The 23,115-nt window shown below is 49.2% G+C and overlaps 1 protein-coding gene across 1 annotated transcript in view; it reads left to right on the top strand.

Moving 5' to 3' along the window:
- COL22A1 (collagen type XXII alpha 1 chain) overlaps positions 1-23,115 on the top strand; it is a 233,250-nt gene that overhangs the window by 33,615 nt on the left and 176,520 nt on the right. The window contains exons 4-6 of the mRNA XM_024741290.1: positions 5,683-5,794; positions 9,905-10,028; positions 20,733-21,008. Of these exons, the coding sequence (XP_024597058.1) occupies positions 5,683-5,794; positions 9,905-10,028; positions 20,733-21,008 (512 nt within the window). The remainder of the gene's footprint in view (positions 1-5,682; positions 5,795-9,904; positions 10,029-20,732; positions 21,009-23,115) is intronic.

Raw genomic sequence — 23,115 nt, 5'->3', positions numbered from 1 at the left:
ATAATTGATGCTTACCAGCACTTACATGCTTACCACGTCCTTGCCTGCCAAGGGATTTGCACTTATTTTCTCATTTAACCCTTACAGTGTAGGAGACCAGCACTATTGTGTCTTTTGTAGCTGGGGAAACAGGTACAGACACACTAAGTAATTTGCCTGAGTTTGTGGCGGAGTCAGGGCTCACATCCAGCCCGTCGGAAGGAAGAGGGGGAGGGAGGGAGGAGACGCAAATGAGCACCATTTCATCTGCCTTATCGTCTGTAACTCAGAAGGAGCTTTCCTCTCGTTCTACGGTCTGAAGAGCCCCTAGTATTTTTTTCCACTGAAGAATAACTGATTCTGGCCGGGAAGATTCAGAAAGTGTCTGTGTGTACGTGTGTGTGCACGCATGTGCGTGTGTGCACGTCTGTGTGTATACACGTGTGCTTACGCAAGCTGGGAACAAATCCTTTCGGCTCTGGCGTGTGAGGATCCCGCTGAGGAGTCTTGTCGTGATTGGATAGAAACGGGACCCTCTGTGCGGAATCCGCTGTGTGGATCTGCCGCCAGTGAAGCCTGGAACCTCGCCCCCCCTTGGTGGGTTCCGAGGCCCCCAGGAAGTAAATCACAGCGCTGGGTGGGCATCCATCAGCAGGCGGTGCAGATGCCCTGCTTGTGCAGCTCTGAGAGCAGAGAGCCTGCGGGATCTATCGTCTCCTCTAATTATAACCAGACCAGAAAAAAGGCTCCTGCCAGCTGGAGCTGAGACCGGAGTTAGGGAGGGATGGCGCCGCATACTGCCAACTTAGACGCAGTCGGGTAACCGGAGCAGCTTTTGTAAAAAATGCAGTTCCCCAAAGCCTCACCTCCAGGCGGTTCCTTAAATGACTCCAGCTATTTTTAGGGCTTATCTGGGCTGGAACAGTGAGCACGGGGAACAGAACAGACAAAGCAGGTTGGAGGCCTGGGTCCATCACCCGACTCTCTGAGATTCAGTTTCCCCACTTACGCAACAATACATCCGACATGATATCTCTGAGGACCCCTCCCGGCTCTAAAAACGGAATGTTCTGCGAATTCTAGTGACTGAAGGTGTTATACAACATTCCTGGGGGGTCAGCTATTTAAAGCTGAAAGAAAGTGCTGGGCACGGTCCAGCTCTGAGATTGGGCCACAGACATCCTAATGTCTCTCTGCTCCTACCTGAGTTCCGACCTCCAGATAACAGTCGCCATGTCACGAGCATCTCAGATAGTCTCAGCTCAGTGCCCCTTCCCTCCCTCCTCCCAGGCCTGTGTTTCCAAGTCTAGTCCTCCCCAGTCTCCCCCAGGCCGGTACATCCCACCGTTGCCTCCTCCATCCCCACTGCCAGAATGGTCTTCGAGCACAGAAACAAGATTGTGTTTCTCCCTTGCTTTAAAGCCCTTCCGCGGCTCCCCACTGCCTGTAGAAAGAAACTCACCGCCTCGTGTGGCCGACAGAGCCCAGCCTGGTCTGCCCCTGCCTAGCTCACTCCCCTAACCATGGCTCCTGACATCCCGAAATAGTGGGATTCTCAGAAAGAACCTCGGTGACTCAGGTCCGGTGACCTTTGCACATCCAGTTACCTTGGATGCCCTTCCCTCCATCTCTGTCTGCCCAGATTTTATTCTTTAAATTCAGGCCAGGCCTTGCCTCCTCTGGGAAGCCTTCCCTGATTGCTCCTCAGCTGGGCAGGGAAAGTATTCCATGTGCTGTTATACAAGCCCAGCCATTCCCCCTCCTTCTCATTTACCCATCCATGATACCAACACAGCTTCTCTCTGTGCCTGTTTCTCTGTAGACACGAAACTTTTGGGGGTTGGGGCTGGGATTTTGTCCTGTTGAACATTGGAGCAGCCAACAGGGCATCTAAACGGAGGAGGCCCTTAATGGTTTGGTGAATTCCTTTCTTCTCTCCTTCCCTCTTTCCACTGACGGTGCCTCAATTAAGAACGACAAGCAGAGCTCTTACTTTTTTAGGGATGGAAACATGAATCAGATCAGGTCCCATCCTTCAAATTGCTCACCTTCTCCTGGGGACAGATTAACCGTGTGTACCTCGGCCAGACCCACGAAAGACCCGGGAGTAACTTCCGTGCCTGGGGGTCCGGCAAAGCTTCGTCCAGCGCGGACCTCTGAAGGACTCTGGGCGATCGTCACGGTGTCCCTGATACCACCTGGTTCAGCTGAGTCCGTGACTTCGGGAAGGTGCATCCTTGCGGTTTCTACATTAAACAATCGCCGCTTTATCTCGCGGTGCCTCGCATCGGGGTCCCTTGACCTCGGGCACGTTTTTCATTTTCCTTCCCGGCCTGTATTTATTGCAGGCAATTCATCTTTCTCTCAGCGCCCTTCGCTGCCTCCTGGTTAACTGCTTGTTGTTCAGAGTTTTGTGGTGTTTAAGTCTTTGTTTTTATCCATGGAAGCCAACGAAAGTGGAACTAGAAAGTAGAGCATATGTTTGCTTTTCTAAAGCTATTTTTTATTCTCCCACACATGACTGCTACCAGGAAGCCCAGCTTCAGGGGGCGGTTTCCAGTGACAGGGACAGAGCTGTGAAGTGGAGGAGCGGGCCTCTCTGCCCTTCTGCCTGGCACCGTAGTGGGCGGCATTGGGCCTGTGCCCGCCGGGTTCTGAGCCCGCTCTCTGAGTCAGAGCCGGCACTCAGTGGGAGCCCCCGGGGCCCGCGCATCCCTGTGGGCCTTGGGCAGCCCCGTGAAGTGGGAGTTTGCAGGGGCTGAGTAGTTGCGCCAGAGTCGTGGAGCTGCGGAGTCTAAGAGCAGGGAGGGCCCAGGTGTGTCTCACTGAGATGCTCTCCGGTCCCCACTTTCCCTCCTTAAATGAAAGTGGCTGCTTCCCTGGAGCAACAGCCCATCCCATGTCCAGGCAGTTAGCGCTCCAGGGGTTTTGCTCCCAGGCCGCTGAGAGCCTCTGAGTGCTGACAAACGGGAGAGCCCACCGGGACCCACCTGCTCCCGCAGGGGGAGATGGCAGGGACGCCCGGAGGCCCCGAGGCCCGGAGGCGGCGAGCCTGCAAGTCGGGCCCTTACCCTTGCCTCGTTGCTGAAGGAGACACGAGGATGCGGGCTGTGGCCCGGCCGGCGCTGGGCCTGCTTTCACACCCGGGCAGAGTGGCTCCGAAACCTGCGCCCGCCTCTTCTGCCTTTCCTGGGAACAGAACCTGAGCCTAAACGGGCCCTTTACCGCTCGGTGTCCCTTCCATGGAACACTTGTGGGCCACTCACCCCATTCCCAGGCACCAGCCCCTCCCACTGTCCTCTGCTTCCCAGCCCTGCGGGTCACTTCCAGGTCCAGGGCCGCAGTGCACGGGTGACCCTTCGGATCTTCACGAGATCCCTCCTTGTGTGGCCCAGTGCGTTCCACCCGCTGATCCCGCTGGACCCGCCGGGCTCTGTGAGGCCTTAAACCCAGAGCTGCGGGTGATGACATTGGGGGGGGTGCCTGCCCCTTGGGGGGCCCCTGCATCTCTGGGGAGCCTAGGTCGTTTGCCTCAGTGGGCACTAAAGGGCACACTGTTCCAAGGTGTGCTGTCTTCATCCTTGAGGGAGCTTCTGGGTACATGTTTTCTATCTTAAGGACCAAATCTCGTTTAACGTTGTGCCATGAATTCTGTTAATTCGCTGGTGTGTGAGATGCTGTTTAGAAATGACATGATGGCAACTCTTAGTCATTTTCTGAGAACTAGGCAACCTCAGAGTGGCAGGGGCTGGGGAGGGGCCGGTGCCTAGAGTCCCCCAGGGCCTCAGTCTCAGCACAGCCTTGCTCTGCGTGGAATCCCTTCCCAGGCCATCACAGGCCCTGCCCCAGGCCTGGAACAGCCCCTGCTCAGGTGGCCCGCCCCGAGGCCTGCCCGGTCACCCCTGCTCACCTCCCATCAAATCCTGTTTAATTATTCCTCCTGCCTGAAATTGTCCTTTACATTTGTGCTGGACATGTGCTTATTATTGGTCTCCCACTAGGGTACCAGTTCTCCCAGCTGTGTCTCCAGTGCTCATACATGCTTGGCACAGAGCAGGATCTCAAAAAATATGTATTGAATGCGTAAAGAAATTCTATCCCACGGACAGAATCTAGTGGGAGAAGAGGCTGTAATCATTGTAAAGGGAAATGATTACTATGAAAATTATTTTGTGGGTCTTCTGCCCTATGTCAGGCTCCATACGAAGAGCTTTGTATCATATCCAAGCTTCACCACAATCCTATGAGGTGCAAAGACAATCCCCTTTTTACAGATGAAGAAATTGGTGCTCAGAGACGTCAGGCAACCTGCCTAAGGTCACACAGCTAGGACCTGGTGGTCAGGAACACAGCCCAGGCCTGTCTGACTCTGCTGCTGAAACTCTCAATTGATGCGAATTCCTTTCTGTTCTTGCAGCATCTTACACGGGGCTTGGAACAGAGAGGCTCTCAAAATACAACTTGAATGACTAAATCATCTCTTAGGACAGAATCCAGTTAGAAGATGTTTTAGTCATCCTAATGTGAGCCCTGCGAGCTCGTTTCCTGTTTTCCGTGGCAGCGTCTCAGAATGTTGGAGACAGCAAGAACCTTCCTGAAGTCTCGTGGGTCAGGTGCCACTGATGCGTGGTGTGTTAGCCTGGGGATGCGGAGACAAGTGAGGCCTGGTGCCCACCCACAGGCGGCTTCCTCTCATCTGCCGCGAGGTTCCCCTTCCCCAGGGACGCAGTGTCAGGCCGGTACATCCCACCGTTGCCTCCGTGTGGGCATCGTGGTTGGGCTCCTCTGAGGACCCCAGCTGCAGGACTCAAGTCAGCCCCCCCAGACTGGTCCAGGTGGTTTTGTAGGGGGTCGTGGATAAGTTTGTGCTGCTGATGGTGGAGAATCCTGAGTGAACAACTGACCTGCTGAGTCGGTTTCCTGCCACGGCTGAGCGACCGCCTGGGGTTCTCTTGACAGCCAAGGTGGCGGGTGTCAAGCCTCTGTCACGACCGAGTACTGAGGCTCTTGCGGGTTCTGTAACCTGCTCAGCATCCCACAGATATGTGACTGAGCTGGATGACCCCCGTCCCGCCAGCTCGCCTGAGCCCAAAGTTCGTGTCTTTTCCATTACTTCGTGTGGCCAGTGATCAGGGTCCCCTCTCAGAGCCATGACAAAAGGAAACGCGCCTTTCCGTTAATGCAGAGTCACGAAGAGTTTTCTCCTCTCTGATGTTTTCGCTCTTTTAAATCATGCATTTTAAATGCTGCTAAATTATAATTCAAGCAGAGTCCAAGTGAATTGCGGAAATGTGGCTGCAAGAAGGAAAGCCGAAGTTGCCACTTAGCCTGCAGAGCCAGGCTGTGTGAGCCGGGCGTCCCCACGTGGGCTCCCTGAACGCCAGCCACACGCCAGAATGGTGGCCGACTGCTTACTCCATGCTTGCCTGTGATCCAGGACTTTCACGAAGACTCATGTTTCATCGGAAACCCCAGCGTCTCTGCCTGTTTCCTGCAATTGGCCGTGGAAACAGAAGCTGTCCGTCTTCTCCCTCTGTTGTTTCTGTTTTCACCTGGGAGATGGATTTGCACAGTTCCCTACGCTTAAATCCCGCTCCCCCAGGGCAGGACGGGCTGGCCACCTTCCCAGAGAGCAGATGTGCTTTTCCTCTGTCTCCCGGGCTCCTCTGGCCAAACTCACTCCTGGCTCTTCTCTTTGGACAGGTTTTGACCTGATGGATTTGTTCAGTGTGAAGGCGATCTTGGGGGAGAGAGAGAACGGGGCGCAGAGTTCCTACGTCCGGATGGGAGCCTTCCCTGTGGTGCAAAGGACTGAGTGAGTGCTTGCTTCTCCTTCTAGACCTGCCCGGGACGCCTCTGAAAGGGTGGGAAGGCGCTGGTCAGCACGGTTGCCCACTGAGCACTGGGCAGGGATTTCGCCTACAGAGTGCCTGGTGAGGTCACCCTGAAATGAAGCAGCCGAATCACTGACCCGGGAATTCAGCCTCGTTCTTAACCATGTATTACCGTTGATGTTATTGGTTCCCTGGTCCTTCTACACTCACCTGTCCGTACAGGCGTGGTGTTCATCCTCCATCCATTCATGCCTGCGTTTTTCTGTTAGTTCAGTAAACTACAAACGTTTATCATTTATGGCTTAGATCCATGGCACCTACTGTGGACCAGCCACTGCATGACACGCAGGCAGAGCACCACCCAGAGTCATGTAGTCATTTTGGCCAGTGGAGACCCAGTTCAGTGTTTGCTGGGTGCCTGGCCTTACACAAGTCATGGGAGGTCCCTGTGCCCCAGTCATGGTACCTGTTTCATCTGAGGTGAATGTGTCCGCCTTGCAGCGTCATTTGAGAGGGTCATGGTGCAAAGATGAGTCCAGGGTCTGACACCTGTGGGGTCTCCAGTCCAGGGCTAATGATGACACCAAAATTAATGTTCTGTTCTTCTCCTCTCAGGCAGAATGGTCTTTTGAAGATGAAAAGTGATATTTTATCTTGACATTATCCTTCATCTTAAAACTCTTTAATTACTTCTGAGTGTTCTTAAGCTAAGGGCCTGGGAAGACCCTGTGTGTGATCTAGCCCCGTGCTGCCTTTCCGGCATCAGGTTCGTCCTGGCCTGTCATTGTCTGCACTGCCCTCTCTCTACCCCTGCTTGTCCTTCAAAGTAGAGCTCATCTGTCCTGCTTTCAAGGATGCCTCCCCCTAACTCTGAGGTTAAGCCAGGCCTCCACTTATTTTCTCTCCTCACAACCTGTCCTCCTGCATAAAATGTAGCAACATTGAAGCCAGCGACTCGATTGTGCAATGAGTCATTTGCAGACTGTCTCCCCAGCTGTGGGAGAAGCTCCTCGAAGGGCCTGAGTCTGGTCTCTGCTGAGTCCCAGCGTGGAGCTGAGCCCTGCCTGGAGGAGGGGATGAATCAGTCCACGATCAGTGGGAAGCCTCCGTTAGATACTAGCCTGGCAAAGGTGGGCTTTGCCACATCAGGCCTCAGAGCTTGCATTTTGCAGGCGTGCAATTGTTTCTCCAGCTCGGTGGGCGTTCTCTGAGTGCCAGCCTTGCACCAGGACTGTATCGGGCCCTAACGTCCTCCACGGCTCACAGCGCCAGCATCCCGGGACAGTGCTGGCTCAGAACAGGAAACGCTACGTCAGTTTCTCTCTCTGGGTCCCGTTTCCTCGCCCTGCGATGGAGACCATATCACAGTCAGCAGACCCTCAAGGGAGGCGTGCCTTCCTGACTGTGGGTGTTGTTCTGTCCACACAGGGGCTGAGATACAGATGCTGGGTGATCTTAATCACCTGGTCCCATGCTCATTTGGGGGCCACACAGGGATGAACAGCATCCAGGTTCCATTTCCCACTTAACTCCCCTTACTTCTTTGGCCTAACTTGTCCAATTCATCCATACCACTTAGAAACAGAAAAAAAAAATCACAGCCAACTTCACTTTAAAGCAAACGTACAAGGGGATTCCTTGGCAGTTAGGACTCCACACTCCCACCACAGGGGGCCCAGGTTCGATTCCTGGTGGGGGAACTAAGATTCTGCAAGCTGCACCAAAAATGATAATAATAATAATAATAAAGCAAACGTGTAATAGAGAAAGAACGAAACAGAGGGAGGAAAGCACACGTTACACACATGTGGTGGGGAGCCCAGCAGAGGCCTCCCACTTGCTGAGGGTGCCGTCTTTCTATCAGGACATTTGGAGCAAACAGCACAATGGCTTTGGACTCTGCTCTCTGGACGTGGGGCTGAAGTGTTTCTGGGAAATGGATTTGGGCTCATGTTATGCTGAGTCGTCCTGAGAAGGAATTTCTACATGGTTTCGAGTTTGTTTTAATGGCAAAACAGAAACAAACCGACAGAGCTCTGACGTGTTGAGTGAGAATAGCATCCCTTTCATTTCTAATGCAATTTACGCAGATACATACATACACGTATAATTTTTAATGTATGGGTTAATTTTGTTCATAATGAAAAAGGGTGTCAATATTTGTATTTTTCTTACTTGCTAAATGTTTCAAGGGCACTTTACACACCTTATCTAACTTATTTCTCACCACAGTAAAATGGGGGGAGCAAGGCTTGTATTATCCTCAGCATTTATGTGGTGTGACATTTGAGGCTCAAAATGGGACAGTAACCTGTTCAAAATCTCATAGTTCCTAGGAAGCAGAGGTTGGCCTCAAACTCAGGTCGGTCCATCAACTCCAATCCCTTTACCCTCTCCTGTATATCTGTATATATACACAGCCTAAGAAAAAGTATTAGTCTCTTGATAGAGAGAGAGAGATAGAGGCACACCCCAGAGATATTGTGGGTTTGGTTCCAGACTACTGCAATAAAGCGAATATCAAAACGAAGAGAGTCACATTTTTTGGTTTCCCAGTATGTATAAAAGTTATGTTTACACCATACTGTAGTCTTTCAAGTTTGCAACAGCATTACGTCTTAAAAAACAGTGTACATATCATTGGCACTGATGGACTTGCTTGGTGCAGGGTTGCCACAAACCTTCAATTTTTAAAAAAACCACAGTATCTGTGAAGCACAGTAAGGCTAAAACAGAACAAAGCGAGGTGTGCCTGTAGATAGAGATATAAATATAGTTATCAATGTGTAGATATAGTGGATTTACATACATAGCATATTTGTATATTACACATACACGTGCGTTGAGAAGTAAGTGTGTTTAGAAAAGAACAGTAGCATGGTTGGCTTCATTAATGCAATGAGAAGAAAAAAAAATTGAAGGGCAGTGTCCATCTGAGGCTCCACAGCCTGTGTCCTTGCAGAGCAGTGGGGAAGCCCCGTATCCCTCCCGTGTGGCAGTGACCTAGGACGTCCCTGAATCCTGGGAAGGCCCGAGGGAGTAAAGGGCACTGCTCCCAGTGCCTGGATGTGATCCTGGGTGAAATCCCAGCTCAGAGAGCGACTCTGAACGGCTGGGCCAACTCCCGGCTCGGATCTGTGAACCGAGATCACAGAGGGAGGACCAGTCTGTACTCACAGGTTCTACAGCCAAACGCAGGGTCCCTGAGGGTCCACGAGTCTGAGAACCAGAAACCCAGACGCCTCCTCATTTCTCTTCCTGGCTCTCTGGCCAGACAGTTTCCACCTCCTCCGATGCAGAAAGCAGCGCCTCGCATTCTTTGCCCCCAGAGCAGGGTTTGGCCCGCCGTGAGAGGGAGTGCCGGGCAACAGCTGGCGGTTAAGAGGCGAGCTCTGGAGACCCGCTGCTGTCTGCAGGGGAGCCTCTGCTCGACCGCTGAGCAGCGGGGTGCAGGAGTCACCCCGTGAGAGCCTGGCCGCCCTCAGCTAGGGCGGGGCATCACAACACCGTACATCCGTAGCTTCTGTCACGGAACAACGTGCGTGCGGAATTTGTAGGGGAAAGGGCAGTGCAGGGCTGTCTGGGCTGGAGCTGCAGGGGCCGAGGGATTCCCCCCATTTGAGGGCCTGGTCCCCCGAGCTCAGGAAACCAGTGCTCTGTGGAGACGGAGGATGTCCTGGCACGTGGGGCAGGGACCAAGCGGGCTAAGATGTGACAGTGTGGCCTTGCCGAGGGGCAGCAGGCAGGGAGAGGTGAGGGCTGCAGCACTCAGCCGCATTTGGCCCCGCGGCGGGGCGGCAGTTCAGCATTTATTACTGATTTTGGAGAGACGGAAGCAGACGAGCACTGCGGGGGTGGATTTGACGGGGCTGAGGGTGGGTGCACCGGGACAATGAAGGGGCCACAGCGAGGGTCCGCGGAGGGCTGTATGGAGGCCCTGATTGAAGGGAAAGGCGGTAAAGGCAGGCGAGCAGGTGGACTTGGGAACCCTAGGAGGTCCGAGTGGCAGGACTTCGTGACCCCGGGGTGCGTGGGCCTCCTCTGCAGCCTCTTCTCTCAGCCCGGCGCCATCTGTCTCTGTCTCCCTCCAGGGATGTGTTCCCACAAGGCTTGCCTGACGAGTACGCCTTTGTCACCACCTTCCGGCTCCGGAAGATGTCTCGGAAAGAAGACTGGTATATCTGGCAGGTCATCGACCAGTACGGCATCCCGCAGGTGTGAGCAGCATGCCTTGTCTCGGTGCAGATTTCTTTCTCCTCGTGGGCTTGGCATCAGCCACCGTGTTTTCTCCTGGGGTCTCTGTCCTGGGCCTGGGAGATGGAGGGTCTGGTGTCCACAGAGGCGCAGGGCAGCTGCAGGGGCTGACAGACCGCCAGAGGGCTGCACTTCTTCCTTGACGGTCAAGTACCCGTCACCTGGTGGGGCAGAACGCCCAGTTTCTGTCTCAGGGACCCTCAGCCCAGCGAGGGAGGTGGCAGCCCGTGCTGCTGTCCTACAGCACGTGCTCTCTTAGCAGCATGTTCATTATGTAGTGCAAGAAACTGGCTTAGAGTCAGCACGACCTGGGTTCAGACCTCGTGTCTAGTCTTTTCTTGGTGTGGCCTCTGAGACACATTCACTTTCTTTTTTTTTTTTAATTTTATTTATTTACTTTTTATACAGCAGGTTCTTATTAGTTATCTGTCTTATACATATTAGTGTATACATGTCAATCCCAGTTACCCAATTCACCCCACCACCACCCCCGCCCCCCTGCTTTCCTCCCTTGGTGTCCATACATTTGTTCTCTACATCTGTGTCTCTATTTCTGCCCTGCAAACCAGTTCATCTGTACCTTTTTCTAGATTCCACATATATGCGTTAATATACGATATTTGTTTCTCTCTTTCTGACTTACTTCACTCTGTATGACAGTCTCTAGGTCCATCCACGTCTCTACAAATGACCCAATTTCGTTCATTTTTATGGCTGAGTAATATTCCATTGTATATATGTACCACATCTTCTTTATCCATTCGTCTGTCGATGGGCATTTAGGTTGCTTCCATGACCTGGCTATTGTAAATAGTGCTGCAGTGAACATTGGGGTGCATGTGTCTTTTTGAATTATGATTTTCTCTGGGTATATGCCCAGTAGTGGGATTGCTGGGTCATATGGTAATTCTATTTTTCGTTTTTTAAGTAATCTCCATACTGTTCTCCATAGCGGCTATATCAGTTTACATTCCCACCAACAGTGCAAGAGGGTTCCCTTTTCTCCACACCCTCTCCAGCATTTGTTGTTTGTAGGTTTTCTGGTGATGCCCATTTTGAGTGGTGTGAGGTGATACCTCATTGTAGTTTTGATTTGCATTTCTCTAATAATTAATGATGTTGAGCAGCTTTTCGTGTGCCTCTTGGCCATCTGTATGTCTTCTTTGGAGAAATGTCTAATTAGGTCTTCTGCCCATTTTTTAATTGGGTTGTTTGTTTTTTTAATATTGAGCTGCATGAGCTGTTTATATATTTTGGAGATTAATCCTTTGTCGGTTGATTGGTTTGCAAATATTTTCTCCCATTCTGAGGGTTGTATTTTCGTCTTGTTTATAGTTTGCTGTGCAAAAGCTTTTAAGTTTCATTAGGTCCCATTTGTTTATTTTTGTTTTTATTTCCATTACTCTAGGAGGTGGGTCAAAAAAGATCTTGCTGTGATTTATGTCAAAGAGTGTTCTGCCTATGTTTTCCTCTAAGCGTTTTACAGTGTCCAGTCTTACATTTAGGTCTTTAATCCATTTTGAGTTTATTTTTGTGTATGGTGTTAGGGAGTGTTCTAATTTCATTCTTTTACATGTAGCTGTCCAGTTTTCCAGCACCACTTATTGAAGAGACTGTCTTTTCTCCATTGTATATCCTTGCCTCTTTTGTCATAGATTTGTTGACCATAGGTGCATGGGTTTATCTCTGGGCTTTCTATCCTGTTCCACTGATCTATATTTCTGTTTTTGTGCCAGTACCATATTGTCATAATTACTGTAGCTTTGTACTATAGTCCGAAGTCAGGGAGTCTGATTCCTCCAGCTCTGTTTTTTTCCCTCAAGATTGCTTTGGCTATTTGGGGTCTTTTGTGTCTCCGTACAAATTTTAAGACTTTTTGTTCTAGTTCTGTAAAAACTGCCATTGGTGATTTGATAGGGATTGCATTGAATCTGTGGATTGCTTTGGGTATTACAGTCATTTTCACAATATTGATTCTTTCAATCCAAGAACATGGTATATCTCTCCATCTGTTTTGTGTCATCTTTGATTTCTTTCATCAGTGTCTTATAGTTTTCTGAGTACAGGTCTCTGACCTCCTTAGGTAGGTTTATTCCTAGGTATTTTATTCTTCTTGTTGCAATGGTGAATGGGATTGTTTCCTTAATTTCTCCTTCTGATCTTTCATTATTAGTGTATAGGAATGCCATAGATTTCTGTGCATTAATTTTGTATCCTGCAACTTTACCAGATTCATTGATTAGCTCTAGCAGTTTTCTGGTGACATCTTTAGGATTATCTATGTATAGTATGTCATCTGCAAACAGTGACACTTTTACTTCTCTTCCAATTTGGATTCCTTTTATTTCTTTTTCTTCTCTGATTGTCGTGGCTAGGACTTCCAAAACTATATTGAATGATAGTGGTGAGAGTGGACATCTTTGTCTTGTTCCTGATCTTAGAGGAAATGCTTTCAGTTTTTCACCATTGAGAAGGATGTTTGCTATGGGTTTGTCATATATGGCCTTTATTATGTTGAGGTAGGTTCCCTCTATGCCCACTTTCTGGGAGTTTTTATCATAAATTGGTGTTGAATTTTGTCAAAAGCTTTTTCTGCATCTATTGAGATGATCATATGGTTTTTATTCTTCAGTTTGTTAATATGGTGTATCACATTGACTTATTTGTGTATATTGAAGAATCCTTGCATCCCTGGCATAAATCCCACTTGATCATGGTGTATGATCCTTTTAATGTGTTGTTGGATCCTAGTATTTAATGTGTAGTTGGATCCTTTGCTAATATTTTGTTGAGGATTTTTGCATCTGTATTCATCAGTGATATTGGTCTGTAATTTTCTTTTTTATGAGTTTGGGACTATTCCTTCCTCTGCAGTTTTTTGGAAGAGTTCGAGACGGATGGGTGTTAGCTCTTTTCTAAATGTTTGATAGAATTCACCTGTGAAGTCATCTGGTCCTGGACTTTTGTTTGCTGGAAGATTTTTAATCACAGTTTCAATTTCATTACTTGTGATTGGTCTGTTCATATTTTCTATTTCTTCCGGATTCAGTCTTGGAAGGTTATACCTTTCTAAGAATTTGTCCATTTCTTCCAGGTTGTCCATTTTATTGGCATAGAGTTTCTTTTAGTAGTCTGTTATGATGCTTTGTATTTCTGCAGTGTCCGTTGTAACTTCTCCTTTTTCATTTCTAATTTTATTGATTTGAGTCCTCTCCCTCTTTTTCTTGATGAGTCTGGCTAAAGGTTTATCAGTTTTATTTATCTTCTCAAAGAACCAGCTTTTAGTTTTATTGATCTTTGCTATTGTTTTCTTTGTTTCTATTTCATTTATTTCTGCTCTCATCTTTATGATTTCTTTCCTTCTGCTAACTTTGGGTTTTGTTTGTTCTTCTTTCTCTGGTTCCTTTAGGTGTAAGGTTAGATTGTTTGTTTGAGATTTTTCTTGTTTCTTGAGGTAGGATTTTATTGCTATAAACGTCCCTCTTAGAACTGCTTTTGCTGCATCCCATAGCTGCATTTGGATCGTCGTGTTTTCATTGTCATTTGTCTCTAGGTATTTTTTTTTCCTCTTTGATTTCTTCAGTGATCTCCTGGTTATTTAGTAATGTATTGTTTAGCCTCCATGTGTTTGTGTATTTTACGTTTTTTTCCCTGTAATTGATTTCTAATCTCATAGCCTTGTGGTCAGGAAAGATGCTTGATATGATTTCAGTTTTCTTAAATTAACCAAGGCTTTGTGACCCAAGATGTGAAGTATCCTGGAGAATGTTCTGTGTGCACTTGAGAAGAAAGTGTAATCTGCTGTTTTCGGATGGCATGTCCTATAAATATCAATTAAATCTATCTGGTCTGTTGTTTCGTTTAAAGCTTGTGTTTCCTTATTAATTCTCTGTCTGGATGATCTGTCCATTGGCGTAAGTGAGGTGTTAAAGTCCCCCACTATTATTGTGTTACTGTCGACTTCCTCTTTTATAGCTGTTAGCATTTGCCTTGTGTCTTGAGGTGCTCCTGTGTTGGGTTCATATATGTTTATAATTGTTACCTCTTCTTCTTGGATTGATCCCTTGATCATTATGTGTAGTGTCCTTCCTTGTCTCTTGTAACATTCTTTATTTTAAAGTCTATTTTATCTGATATGAGTATTACTACTCCAGCTTTCTTTTGATTTCCATTTGCATGGAATACCTTTTTCCATCCCCTCACTTTCAGTTTGTATGTGTCCCTAGGTCTGAAGTGGGTCTCTTGTAGACAGCATATATATGGGTCTTGTTTTTGTATCCATTCAGCAAGCCTGTGTCTTTTGGTTGGAGCATTTAATCCATTCACATTGAAGGGGATTGTCGATATGTATGTTCCTATGACCATTTTCTTAATTGTTTTGGGTTTGTTTTTGTAGGTCCTTTTCTTCTTTTGTGTTTCCCACTTAGAGAAGTTCCTTTAGCATTTGTTTTAGAGCTGGTTTGGTGGTGCTGAATTCTCTGCTTTTGCTTGTCTGTAAAGGTTTTGATTTCTACGTTGAATCTGAATGAGATCCTTGCTGGGTAGAGTAATCTTTGTTGTAGGTTCTTGCCTTTCATCACTTTAAATATATTATGCCCCTCCCTTCTGACTTGTAGAGTTTCCGCTGAGAAATCAGCTGTTAACGTTGTGTATGTTATTCCCTTGTTGCTTTTAATTTTTGTTTGTCTTTAATTTTTGCCAGTTTGATTACTATGTGTCTCGGCGTGTTTCTCCTTGGGTTTTATCCTGCCTGGGACTCTCTGCACTTCCTGGACTTGGTGGGCTATTTCCTTTCCCATGTTACGGAAGTTTTTGACTATAATCTCTTCTTATATTTTCTCAGGTCCTTTCTCTCTCTCTTCTCCTTCTGGGACCCCTATAATGTGAATGTTGGTGTGTTTAATGTTGTCCCCGAGGTCTCTTAGGCTGTCTTCATTTCTTCTCATTCTTTTTTCTTTATTCTGTTCCGCAGCAGTGAATTCCACCATTCTGTCTTCCAGGTCACTGATCCGTTCTTCTGCCTCAGGTATTCTGCTATTGATTCCTTCTAGTGTATTTTTCATTTCAGTTACTGTATTATACATCTCTGTTTGTTTGTTCTTTAATTCTTCTAGGTGTTTGTTCTTTAATTCTTCTAGGTCTTTGTTAAACATTTCTTGCATCTTCTCAATCTTTGCCTCCATTCTTTTTCCGAGGTCCTGGATCATTTTCGCTATCATTATTCTGAATTCTTCTTCTGGAAGGTTGCCTATCTCCACTTCATTTAATTGTTTTTCTGGGGTTTTATCTTGTTCCTTCATCTGGTACATAGCCCTCTGCCTTTTCGTCTTGTCTGTCTTTCTGTGAATGTGGTTTTTGTGCCACAGGCTGCAGGACTGTAATTCTTCTTGCCTCTGCTGTCTGCCCTCTGGTGGATGAGGCTATGCTTGTGCAAGTTTCCTGATGCAAGGGACTGGTCACGGGTAGAGCTGGGTGTTTCTCTAGTGGGCAGAGCTCAGTAAAACCTTAATCCGCTTGTCTGCTGATGGGTGGGGCTGGGTTCCCTCCATGTTGGTTGTTTGGCCTGAGGCGGCCCAACACTGGAGGCTACAGGCTCTTTGGTGGGGCTGATGGCGGACTCTGGGAGGGTTCACGCCAAGGAGTACCTCCCAGAACTTGTGCTGCCAGTGTCCTTGTCCTCACGGTGAGACACAGCCGCCCCCTGCCTCTGCAGGAGACCCTCCACCACTAGCAGGTAGGTCTGGTTCAGTCTCCTATGGGGTCACTGCTCCTTCCCCTGGCTCCCTTCCCCTGGCTCACACTGCTTTGTGTGTGCCCTCCAAGAGTGGAGTCTCTCTTTTCCCCAGTCCTGTCGAAGTCCTGTAGTCAAATCCCAATAGCCTTCAAAGTCTGATTCTCTAGGAATTCCTTCTCCCATTGCCAGACCCCCAGATTGGGAAGCCTGACGTGGGGCTCAGAACCTTCCCTCCAGTGGGTGGACTCCTGTGGTCTAAGCGTTCTCCAGGCTGTGAGTCACCCACCCAGCAGTTATGGGATTGGATTTTACTGTGATTGCGCCCCTCCTACCGTCTCACTGCAGCTTCTCCGTTGTCTTTGGATGTGGGGTGTCTTTTTTGGTGAGTTCCAGTGTCCTCCTGTCGATGACTGTTCAGCAGTTAGTTGTGATTCCGGTGCTTTCGCAAGAGGGAGTGAGAGCACGTCCTTCTACTCTGCCATCTTGAATCAACCTCCACGTTTGCTTTCTGAGTCTTGATGTTCTTAGCTGGAAAATGGAAAACAGAAAACCTCCCAGGAATGGTTAGTGGAAGCACCATGTGGAATGATGTCTTTGAAGCATCTAGAATGCTGCCTGATGTGTGGTACAAGTTTTTATGGTAGTCTTTGGTTTTACCTTGAATGGAGCTCTGCAGCTCGTCTTTGCCCATGTCTGGTGCACGCTGGCTCTCAGTCCCTGTGAAGGTAGGCCCACCTGTCAACAGCACGCAGCCGAGCGAGGGAGGACCTGTCTCAGGCCCAAGCCATCAACACCATACACTGATTTGAGATGCAGATCCCGATCCGCTTGTCCTCAGAGTTCATGGACCAACCGTATCTGTCGTTTACCCTGGTCCTCTCTTGAAGAATGAACTGTGTAGCAACATTACTCATCTTCAGCTGGGGGACGCTGACTTTATTTTCACTTGGGGTTGAAATAAAATAAAAGCATGCTCAAGCCATTGCACTGCGGTAGCCACACTCACGGGCTCCTCCCCCAGAGGCGACTTCCTCCGTGGCAGTGAGCTCACTTCCCGTGGTTGAAGCTGGACCCTGCCCTCGAGGGCACCTCTTATCCACACTCACACGCAGTCAGTAGGAGCCAAGGACTGTCCCGAGTGCTTCACAAATCTTAACTCAGTCCTCCTAACAGCCCTGTGGGTAGGTTCTACTGTTACTGTCTTACCGAGAGGAACCTGATCCACAGCAAGCTTTAGGCGTCTGCCCGTGTCTTCATAGGTCGTGAGGGGGAGAGGTGGGATTTGAACCCAGACAGTCGAGCTCCAAGTCTGTCTTTTGACCGCTGTGCCCCGCTGGCTCTGGTCCCCATCCATTAGTCCTGTCGAATGATACTCCTGCAGCGTCCCTGGTCAAACTGAGATGCAGAACCATGGTCAGCCTTGACCGCCCAGTGGCCTGATTTCCTGAGTGTGGGAGGCCGACTGCAGGAGGTGAGACTCTTCCCCAGAGAGCAGGCAGCTTATCGTGACCCTCACCCACCTCCATTGCAGACGTGCACGTCTCCAGTCTCCCGGGGTCCTGTGCTGTGGGCCTGGGCACCTGCCATGGCAGTCCTATGGGGCGAGCCTGCACCACCCCTCAGTCTGGGTCCTCTTCCTCCATGGCGTTTGCAGGGCCGTGTCAGCCTCCTCCCCTCCTTCTGCCAGAATGAGCCCTGGGCTGGAATCCTGCAGAGCCATGCAGAGACAGAACCTGCCTTTTCAGAGAGGCGCCTGGCTGTTCCGTTCCACTGAACAAGCTTTGGGGCGTGCCCTTCACTGAAAATGACGTGGTGGCCGCCCCACGCCTCGGGGAAGTCCTGACCGGACACAGGACAAATGGGCAGAGGCCACGTAGATGACCTGTGAGCAGACTGGTGTGAGCCATCCTGTCACGTGCTCTTTGTCTCGTAGCCCGGTAATAACAGGATCTAGATTTTTACACCCGTGACCCCACAGAGAATTTACAACCACCCTTGACTGTTGGCATTTCCCCCGTTTGTCCTTTGGAGAAACTGAGGGGCACTCATTCCAGATCTGATAAAGGGCCAGGGGGAGGCTAGTTCTGGAGCAGGGTGGAGGGGTAGAGGTGAGACTCGGAACAGGCCGGAGGCCAGTGCAGGGACTGGAGGGTAGGCTCTGCGAGGTGGGCAGGCCTGGGACAGGGAGCCTGGGAGACTGCTGTGGTCCTCTTGGCAAAGGGTGATACTGACTCAGACCAAGGAGTCCTAGGGAACTGGGGAGAAGCGATGGGCTTCTGGAGATGAGGTTTGAAAATAGAACCAACAGGGTTTGCTCATGGATCTGAGGCATGGAGTGCCCTCCTGAGGCCCCCCCAGCTTGGACTCGGGCCTGCCGGGCCTTCCTCTGCTCTGTGTGGTGCTGGGAGAACTAGAAACATGGGAGAAAAACCCATGTCCTCATGAAGCTCCCCAGGTGGCTCAGGGGTACAGGGCTCAAACAGGTGAAACTGACTTCAAGAAAGAGACCAGGTTTGATCATGATTATTAGATTATGCTTACGAGAAGTTTCGGGTTATTAGTCAGGGGTTCATAGTTTCGTTTTTCACCCTAACCGTAACATACCAGCAGACAATGCAGTTAAAAATAAATTTTAGTTTCCCCTTGGCTGTGCTGAAGCCACGTGGGGGACCCGAGACAGAGAAACCGGAACACCTGGGTGGTGTCATAACACCGTGGCCGGTTCCCTGCAGGGCAGAGGACTCCTTCCTTTAACCTCGGGGCTCTCATTCATTCATTCCCTTTCTGTTGAGTCCTACTACATGGCGTGTGTTGTCCTAGCCACTGGGGTTAAAGAGATGAGCAGTAGAGACGGGGGCCTGCTTAAAAGGATGGGGCAGGGCAGGCAGGAAACGGGCGGATGAAATAAATGACCCGAAATGCTCTGAAAAAACAAATAAATCCACATGCCTGAGGATGTGAGAGCAAATGACCAGGTTAGAATCCTGTTGCACGTGTGTGTCAGAGAAAGCTTCACTGTGATGATGTCTTTGAACTTGCTTCATTTATTATAGATAGTATCTAGAACAGTGCCTGATGTATAAGTACTATGTATTTTACGTATCTGTAAATTCGTTTAATTCTCATAACAGCTCTATCAAGTAGGCACTATCATCAGTGCCATTTTACAAATGAGGAAACAACACACAGAGGTTGAAAACCTGCCCGAGGTCACGCAGCTTAAAAGCGACTTGCCAATTTGGGTGTGGGCAAGCAGTAGACAGCCCAGAGTTTTGAAGAATGTTTTAGTAAAGTGTCTGGGGGTAAGGGAGCGGATGAGGTTAAGGGTCAGCATTAAGGAAACCAAAAAGATATTGTGGTGTCCTGGGATTAGCAGCAGCAGGAAGCTCCTGCCCGGGGCCTGGATGGCCTGGGCAGGGAGAGGTTGGTGGTTCGCGGAGACGTTGTGTTCTGGGGTCGTGGAGGAGGGAGGGCTTCCAAAGGGCCCTGGCACGTGGAGGAACATGGCCGTCCGGAGCCGCAGGGAAGCTGGGAGGGCAGGAGAGTCAATACCAGACCCCCCTCTCTTCCTGCTCTTTGATTTCCGCTCCCATGGGCCAGACTAACTAGAAGCCAAAGGGCATCGGAGCCCGGGTCAGGAAGTCAAAGGTCAGAGGCTGGGAGTCCAGATCCAGGTAGAGAGAGGTGGAGCGTGGATATCAGGGCTGATGGAGGCTAACCCCATGGAGACTGGACAAGAATATACCCACCCATCCATTTGCTCAGTGAATACCTATTTTCTGTGTCACGTTACATCCCCCACCTCCGTGCGCTGAGGCAGTATTGGTCTTGCCCACTCCTGCATTCCTGACGCCTAGCAGGTTGCTTGCCTGTCACAGAGGGTGTTCAGTGAGCATCGTGCAAGGGATGAAAGAATAAGCACATGGATGAGCATACGTTCATTCATTACTTCATTCATTGATTAAAAAAATTAATTTATTTTATTTTTTGGCTGCGTTGGATCTTCATTGCTGCATGCAGACTTTCTCTAGTTGCGGTGAGCGGGGACTACTCTTCGTTGTCGTGCACGGGCTTCTCATTGCGGTGGCTTCTCTTGTTGCGAAGCACAGGCTCTAGGCGTGCGGGCTTCAGTAGTTGTGACACAAGGGCTCAGTAGTGGTGGCTCACAGGCACTAGAGCGCAGGCTCAGTAGTTGCGGCAGCATGTGGGATCTTCCCGGACCAGGGCTCAAACCCGTGTCCCCTGCATTAGCAGGCGTATTCTTAACCACTGCGCCACCAGGGAAACCTCTCATTCATTCTTAAAACGCAGAGGAAAGTAAAACTTCCTTCCAGAGTTTTCAAGGCATTTTGCAGAGGGCTGGAGGGTGGTCCAGTGAACAAGACAGCCAAGGTCCCTGCCACCGAATTGCTTTATTCTACCAGGGCTTCAATTTTATCTTCAAGGTGAGAGAGAGTTTGGGTTAGTGGATGGGGTCTCAGACTGGCACCTGGTATCTAGACACAGATGGATTCTGTTTTGCTGTCTGCGGTTTTAAAAGAACCTGAAACCAGTCATGGTCTCTGGTCGGTCTCACAGATCAAGCCCCTCCACACCAGTCCCCTTGTAGTTTCACAAAGGTGCTCTTACCTGCATAGCCCTCGGGTACTTGAGATTTTGACCCCTGGATTAACGTGTGAGCTCAGATCTTCCATTTAATACAGGGTTTAGATGAGCCTGTAAGGTAGATGTCAGTAACACCATTGTCGTGAGGAGGACACCAGGGCTTAGGGATGGGAAATGCTTTGCCCAAGGCTGACCAGCTGGTGAGGGTCACGGCTAGGATCTGACTCAGGTCTGTCGGGTCTGACTCTGCGATCTCCCCTCCCCAGTTGCCCTCTCCCTCCTTGGTCCCATGCAGCTCAAGGGGCCTCTGGTCCTCTCCTCCCCAGGTGTCCATCCGGCTGGACGGCGAGAACAAGGCCGTGGAGTACAACGCCGTGGGTGCCATGAAGGACGCCGTCAGGGTGGTCTTCCGAGGTCCCCGGGTCCATGACCTTTTCAACCGGGACTGGCACAAGGTGGCCCTGAGCATCCAGGCCCAGAACGTCTCCCTGTACATAGACTGTGCGCTGGTGCAGGCACTGCCCATCGAGGAGAGGGAGAACATCGACATCCAGGGGAAGACCGTGATCGGCAAGCGCCTCTATGACGGCGTGCCCGTCGACGTGAGTACTGGCGGGCCTTCTGCAGCCAAGGTCCTGGGGTCACCGGGGAGGAGCCTCAGGCACCACGTGCTCCTGATGTCCCCGCACCTGTGTGTATCATGTACCAAGTCATCACCTTGCACTGTCTTAGGAGTGAGGACCCTGGCTCAGAAAACTGCCGTATCACCATCACTCATTCACTCAATTATTTAGCCACTTGATCATTTACCATATGTATACTGAGCACCTACTCTGTGCCAAGCACTGTGTGTCTACATGTACATGTAGACAAATCGACCCTGTAAATTTAGACCCTTTTCCCTTCTTCTCTGATTGTAAAAAAATTGGAACATACAGGAAAGTATATGGAAAATAAGTAAAAATCGTCCTCATTTCACCAACCAGGGATATTAACTGGGGAAGACTCAGTGGCCGGTAATAGCTGTCCTTCCATCACCATTACATCAGTGTTCTTTCCTTCTTTATTCTTTCCTTTCCCTCAATTCTTTTTTCTTTTTTTTCGCTTTCCTTTACTGTATCTTTCTTTCCTCTACGAATGCATTCCGACATCTGTACACACAGACACACACACCGTGAACACGCACACACGTAACACGTGTACACTTACGTGCTGTCTTCAAGCTGAAGTCAGCTTGATCCTTCTGACCGGGAGCGTCCCCTGCTTCTCGAGAAGTGACCAAATCATGATCTGGGATAGCTCTCTCCAAAACCATCTCTTTTGTTTTTTTACACGTATATGTATTTCTGTTATCAAATATAGGGTTGTTGGATGTGTGCTAGATATTTTGAAATTTATGTAAATAATGTACAGCGTGTATAGTCACGTCTTGCTTTTTTTCTCTCAAAATTGCGTGTCTAAGCTTTCATTTCTTTCAGCTGCTGCGTAATACTTCATTTTATCGTGCATTTTGCTTATTTGTTCTCCTGCTAGTGAGTATTTAGATTGTTTTGATGTTTCACCACCATAACCAGCAAGTCTTGGGTCTTGAACGTGCTGGCACATCTCCAGATGTGCGTTCCTCATGAAGAAAACAGGGTAACACGTGCCTTTGAGGCTGGAGATGTGTACCAGTTGGGAGAGTGTCTCTGGGGCATTCAATGATTAGATTGTAGGGTAAACAATTTTTGACTTTCCAGCGTATTTTAACTTCTCAACAAAGAGACAGAACATTTATGTGTCTACCAGCAATGTATGAAAGACCCATTTTCTTAGATCCTCACCAACACATTGATAGATTTTTTTTTTTAACTTTTTTGTTGTTTTGCCAATCGGATGGGCATACAATGGTATTTTATTGTGGTTCTATCTGCATTTCCCTGATTACCACTGAGCTCAGAAATACTTCTATGTGCTTCTTTTTTTTTTGCGGTACACGGGCCTCTCACTGTCGTGGCCTCTCCCGTTGCGGAGCACAGGCTCCGGACGCGCAGGCCCAGCGGCCATGGCTCACGGGCCCAGCCGCTCCGCGGCATGTGGGATCTTCCCGGACCGGGGCACGAACCCGTGTCCCCTGCATCGGCAGCTGGACTCTCAACCACTGCGCCACCAGGGAAGCCCTGTTCCTATTTTTAAATAAACTTTGGTTCAGTGAGGCTAAATTAATTCACTCAATAAACACATATTTTATTTTGTTCTTTATTGAGGCCTAATCATATATAGTAAAATGCACAGATCTTAAGTACATATTTTGATGAGTTCTGTCAAATGTATATGCCAGGGATGGAAAGTGGTAAATGCGTACCAGCTGCCCCCAACCTGCCGCCTGGCCCTTCCCATCCATGTGGGCAGCGTCAGTGGGACTCGTGCTGGTGCCTCGTGTTGTGCTGTGGGGTTCATGTGACCAAGCAGGTGCTGTCTGAGTGTCCCGGGTGGATATGAGCGCCCCAGTGGGTGGTGACTGCTCTTTCCGTCTTGTCTCTCAACATTGTGTTTACTGAATAGAAAAAGACTTTAAGACTCTGACTTGAAGCTACTTATGGCCTCTTATAAAAGGAAAGGATCACACTGAGATCTTTTCAGTCTCTTTGAATTACTTTTTTGATAACAGTAAGCATCAGATATTACGGGGCCCAGAGGAAAGGCATCCGACCTCAATGAACAGGGTAG

The sequence above is a fragment of the Neophocaena asiaeorientalis genome, unplaced genomic scaffold, assembly GCF_003031525.2.
Source record: "Neophocaena asiaeorientalis asiaeorientalis breed wild unplaced genomic scaffold, Neophocaena_asiaeorientalis_V1.1 scaffold177, whole genome shotgun sequence".
Classification (NCBI taxonomy): Eukaryota; Metazoa; Chordata; class Mammalia; order Artiodactyla; family Phocoenidae; genus Neophocaena; species Neophocaena asiaeorientalis.
Note: the sequence above shows the minus strand (reverse complement) of the source record. Positions and strands in the feature narration are given on the sequence as shown.